The sequence below is a fragment of the Lissotriton helveticus genome, chromosome 9, assembly GCF_964261635.1.
Source record: "Lissotriton helveticus chromosome 9, aLisHel1.1, whole genome shotgun sequence".
Taxonomy (NCBI): domain Eukaryota; kingdom Metazoa; phylum Chordata; class Amphibia; order Caudata; family Salamandridae; genus Lissotriton; species Lissotriton helveticus.
In genome coordinates, this window is record NC_136070.1 from 1,282,531,459 (window position 1) to 1,282,537,458 (window position 6,000).

A 6,000-nucleotide genomic window follows, 5' to 3' on the forward strand; every position below is an offset into this window, starting at 1 on the left:
TACACCCTCTTACCCTCAGCAATGTTTAGATCAAACTCCCATCTATCTATCCTCAGCAGCTTTTATATCATCCTCTCACCCATCTTCAGCAGCTTTTATATCATCCTCTCACCCATCTTCAGCAGCTTTTATATAATCCTCTCCCCTATCCTCAGCAGCTTCTATATCATCTTGTCACCTGTTCTCAGCAGGTTGTATATCATCCTCTCACCTATCTTCAGCAGCGTTTATATAAAATCCTCTCACCTATCCTCATCAGTTTTTATATCATTCTCTCACCTGTTCTCAGCAGCTTGTATAATGTCCTCTCACCCATCTTCAGCAGCTTTTATAGAATCCTATCACCTATCCGCAGCAGCTTGTATATCATTCTATTAACTATCCTCAGCAGCTTTTATATCATCCTCTCACCTGTCCTCAGCAGCTTTTAGATCATACTCCCACCTATTCTCAGCAGCTTTTAGATCATACTCCCACCTATTCTCAGCAGCTTTTAGATCATACTCCTACCTATCCTCAGCAGCTTTTAGATCATACTCCTACCTATCCTTAGCTGCTTTTACATCATACTTCTCCCTATCCTCAGCAGCTTTTAGATCATACTCCTACCTATCCTCAGCAGCTTTTAGATCATACTCCCATCTATCCTCAGCAGCTTTTAGATCTTACTTCCACATATGCACAGCAGCTTTTGGTCTTGCACCCACCTATCCTCAGCAGCTAATAGATCGAACACCCACCTATCCTCAGCAGCTTTTAGACCATACTCCCACCTATTCTCAGCATCTTTTAGATCATACTCCTACCTATCCTCAGCAGCTTTTAGATCATACTCCTACCTATCCTCAGCAGCTTTTAGATCATACTCCTACCTATCCTCAGCAGCTTTTAGATCATACTCCTACCTATCCTCAGCATCTTTTAGATCATACTCCCACCTATCCTCAGCAGCTTTTAGATCTTACTTCCACATATGCAGAGCAGCTTTAAGATCTCACACACACACATATCCTCAGCAGCTAATAGATCGAACACCCACCTATCCTCAGCAGCTTTTAGACCATACTCCCATCTATCCTCAGCAGCTTTTAAATCATTCTCCCACCTATCCTCAGCAGCTTTTAGATCAAACTCCCATCCATCCTCAGCAGCTTTTAGATCATTCACCCACCTATCCTCAGCAACTTTTAGATCAAACTCCCATCTATCCTCAGCAGCATTTACACCATACTCCTCCCTATCCTCAGCAGCTTTTAGATCATACGCCCACCTAACCTCAGAAGCTTTTAGATCATACTCCCACCTAACCTCAGAGGTTTTTAGATCATACTCCCACCTATCCTCAGCATCTTTTAGATCATACTCCTACCTATCTTCAGTAGCTTTTACATCATTCTCCCACCTATCCTCAGCATCTTTTAGATCATACTCCCACCTATCCTCAGCATCTTTTAGATCATACTCCTACCTATCTTCAGTAGCTTTTAAATCATTCTCCCACCTATCCTCAGCATCTTTTAGATCTTACTCAAACCCATGCTCATCTGCTTTTAGATCATACTCCCACCTAACCTCAGAAGCTTTTAGATCAAACATCCCCTAAATGTGCTGCTCCACTTAAAAATGAAAACTCATATACAAATCCGCTCCATGATACCAACTCTGTTCTAAACTGACCAACATTAATTAATTAATTAAAATGACTGGTTGCCTGAAAACCACCTTGGCCCATGACTAGCTAGGCCGATTCTTTCACTACTGGTGCGATCGGTTTCATCCAGGCATATCCCCTCTGCAGGTGGCTCTGAGTTTCTTAATCTGAATGTCAGAGACTGTCTTTCTTAAAATAGAAGCATGAGGACAGCTGTCACTTAGAACTTGTCTTGTTTATAAGTTTACACCAGAGCCTGAGTCCCTGGATATTAGAATATAATTTGTGCACTAATCTTTGACATGGTGCTGTCCCTAGGCTCTGATCTTTCAAGCATGATTCAAGATAGGAAGCTCCAGTTTACACATAAATCAGCATCAGCTCTTCCACTGTCACTCTGTGAAAACTTCCCTACTTCCGGATACGATCACTAGATTGCAGAAAACCCAACACGCCCTCATCAGACTTGCAGATAATTTAATGTCATGTTAATGTATCAGTCTTGCAGGTATGTCTTCCACAAATACATAAATGTCATCACCACACCACCGCCATTTATGTGGCACACACTACTGACCCGGGTCTCTTGGAGCTTGACACTATACATCTCTGGCAGAAAGTCAGGCAAGTAGGTCTACTGACACAATCAAATAATGAAGTAGCTGTATACTCTCAGCACACCCCCACTGTGACATATTCAAACATGCAGATTACTAAAGTGTAAAAAAAGAAGTTAAGTATGCAAATAATCTGTAACCACATCTGAACGCTACAATCATGACCACTGCATACACTATGCAAGATTAAGACTTCCAAGCATGCACCTGTTATTATAATGACCATGGGAGATGGGTACCTTTGGCTTTGTGTTGATCACAGGAATTTTGTCCTTTTCGTCATATTGAATCCTCTTCATTTGATTCTGTCTTTGATAGCTCGATGAGGGATGGATGGATGATGACAGAAATGATTTTCTGGATGAATTACACATGGATATGCTGGAGGAACAACATCACCAAGCCATGCAGTATACTGCCAGTATGCTCCAGCAGGTAATGGGAAACTGTTAATTTGCATTACAGACATTATTTGTCTCTGTTTGTTAAATAAAATTCCAATCATAAATTGAGTTACCTATCAATGGATTTAGGGAAAGGAAAGTATAAATGGGCATCTTTATAAATATCTTATTAAGTCAATGAAATTGGACCAATGGTGGGTGGATTTAAAATGGGATACTATTCTGCAAATATTTTACTGTCTCTGTCTTGAAAAAAACGACAATGCCACAAGTATTCACACCTTCCAACAAATTTTCTCTGTTTAGAAAAAACTCGAAGAAGATGGAGGCACTACGGACACGGCCACCATCTTGTCGAACCAGCATGAAAAGGACAGTGGCGTGGGACGCACAGACGAGAGTACCCGAAATGATGAGAGCTCGGAGCAGGAGAATGTAGCAGATGATCAGAATGTTTCCTTGAACACCCTTGAAAGTCAGAGGAAGCTCATGTACAGCCAGGACACTCTTGGAAGTGGCGACATGCAGTTCAGCAACGAGTCCTTCATCTCCGCGGACTTTACGGATGCAGATTTTCTCGGCATACCAGATGACGAGTGTGAGAGATTTCGGGAACTGCTGGAACTCAAGTGCCAAGTCAAGTGTGCCACCCAAGGCAGCCTGTATAGCCAAAGCAATGCAATGGACCTCAGTAAGAATGACCAAGAAAGTGTTGACCGGGAGCTGGAAATGTTGAACGAAGAGTTGCAAAGCATAGAGATGGAGTGTCTAAATATTGTGAGGGCACATAAGATGCAGCAGCTGAAGGATCAGTACAGGGATTCCTGGATGCTGCACAACAGTGGATTTAGAAACTACAACACAAGCATTGATGTTCGTAGGCATGAACTTTCTGACATTACCGAGCTCCCCGAGAAATCGGACAAGGATAGTTCTAGTGCCTACAACACTGGGGAAAGCTGTCGTAGCACCCCACTGACCCTGGAGCTCTCTCCAGACAACTCACTGCGTAGAACTATGGAGGGCATCAACTGCCAAAGCACGCAGGGGGCAACGGGCAGTGCGGTACCCTTCAGCATTTCCCAGAAGAGTTTGCTACCCGTGGTCAAGAGTCGCGAGTCGAGCCCTGCCCGAGCCCACCCATCGGTCAGGGAGAGTGAGCAGGGCAAAGAACGGTTGAGTGGCGAGGCTGGCAAGAGTCCGGCTCAGAAACCTTCTGGTCACTCCTCGCCGTACAAGCATGCCCACATCCCTGCCCATGCCCAGCACTACCAGAGCTACATGCAGCTGATCCAGCAGAAGTCAGCGGTGGAGTACGCGCAGAGCCAGATGAGCCTGGTCAGCATGTGCAAAGACCTGGCCGCCTCGGGGCAGGCCGAGGCCCGGATGGAGTGGAAGGTCAAGGTGAGGAGCGATGGCACGCGCTACATCACCAAGAGACCAGTGCGGGACCGCCTGCTGCGGGAGCGAGCCATCAAGATCAAGGAAGAGCGCAGCGGCATGACGACCGATGATGACGCCATCAGCGAGCTCAAGATGGGCCGCTACTGGAGCAAGGAAGAGCGGAAGCAGCACGCGCGCAAGGCCACCGAGCAGAAGCGGAGGCGGGAGTTCATGATGCAGAGCAGGCTAGACTGCCTCAAGGAGCAGCAAAGCTCGGATGAGAGGAAGGAGGTGAACATTATCGACCTCAGCCACAAAAAAATGATGAAGAAGCGAAACAAAAAGATATTCGACAACTGGATGACGATCCAGGAACTACTAACCCATGGCGCTAAGTCCCCAGAAGGCACCAGAGTGTACAATTCCCTCTTATCTGTGACTACTGTGTAATATCAACATGGAGTAAGTCAAGTGCAAAGCTCCGCCTCCTTCTAATAGCTCATCTGCACAGTGGTTTTGCACGTGTGCGCGTCCGCAACACATCTTACGCCTACAACTGTCTTCGCAAGCAGTTGCTTGACAAGCATGATTCTTCAGAGCTCTGACCCTGTGTAAATACTGCTGCCTTAGAGGTGGACTTCCTGCCTCGTTAAAAGTGGCAAGTCCTGTACATAACTCTTAAATGACAACCCCTGGGTCAGAGTGAGTACCTTAATCAGGACAATTGGTTGCCCAGCCTCTGGGAGCAAGGCCACCAAGCATAGTTTTTGAAGGCAATTTTAGTAAGCAATGCTTTTGGAGAAATCTCGATTGTACTTTTTTTTTATTTTTTGCATACAGCTTTGGATATCAGGAAACTTTTTAATCATAGCTACAAAAGCAATTTGCTTTAACTATATTCATAGAAAAAAACACATTTTGCAACAGAAAGACACAAAACACAAACATACCTGCCAATGTAAAAGTATTTTTTACGAAACTGCATTTTGTAGGATTGTATTGCTGTTGTGTACTTTGTATATTGTACCCTACTATTTATCCATATTTACAGGAGTGCAGGTTTGCAGCCTGGTAGTCGATTCTCCTACAATGTAAAGTTTTATTAATCGAACAGTCTTAGACTTATCATCAAACCATCAATAATGAGTATTTAAAGTTTTTTAGAAACACTGGGCCCGATTCACAAAACTAACTTAAGACAAAATCCTAAACTTACTACTTTTGGTATTCACAGAAGTTAGGATTTTGTCTTAAGTTTGTCTTAAGACAAACTTAAGACAGACTTAAGACCAACTTAAGACAAAATCCTAACTTAAGTCTGTCTTAAAACAAACTTAAGACAAAATCCTAACTTCTGTGAATACCAAAAGTAGTAAGTTTATGATATTGTCTTAAGTTAGTTTTCTGAATCGTACCCACATTTTTCTTTAAAGTCCGAGGTTCTTAAGCCAAATATTCTGCCGTTTTTACAGTTTGCGACACCGCCGCCCGCTAAATGGAAGTTGCATGTACAGCTGATTGTTTTTAAGAAATATAATTTTGCCAGTTCACGTTAATAGCTATTTTCTTTCTTTCTTTGAATGCTCTGGATTAAAAAGGCAATTTCATCCAATCACAACTAGCCACAGACAGTAATGGAAAGTAGGACGGAAGCTACAATAAATTATTGTTTTGTATCTGAGACACGCTTAAATTGCCTTTTTTACGTCAACTTCATAAATATATACCATGCTGATTGCGTTGCTCTGCCCTCTCGGAGACTCAACTTCCTGCCTTTAATCCTTGGTTCGTTGTGGTCAATAAAAAAGGAGGCTGAATTTGCAGAAATACATGAAATCCGTTCTCTTTTGCTGAACAGTCTCTCTGTCTGGGTCCTTTTACCCCAAAAGTTGCATTGAATTGGGGTGAGCTTCATACTATTAGAACAATCATAGATAAATAGTCT

The 6,000-nt window shown here is 43.2% G+C and overlaps 1 protein-coding gene across 2 annotated transcripts in view; it reads left to right on the forward strand.

The window, feature by feature from the left end:
• PDZRN3 (PDZ domain containing ring finger 3) overlaps positions 1–5,736 on the forward strand; it is a 605,156-nt gene extending 599,420 nt beyond the window's left edge. For both annotated transcript variants that reach the window (XM_078661873.1, XM_078661874.1), the window contains 2 exons: positions 2,587–2,703; positions 2,979–5,736. In XM_078661873.1, coding sequence (XP_078517999.1) covers positions 2,587–2,703; positions 2,979–4,505 — 1,644 coding nt within the window. In that variant the 3' untranslated portion in view covers positions 4,506–5,736. The remainder of the gene's footprint in view (positions 1–2,586; positions 2,704–2,978) is intronic.
• Positions 5,737–6,000: the final 264 nt, after the last annotated feature.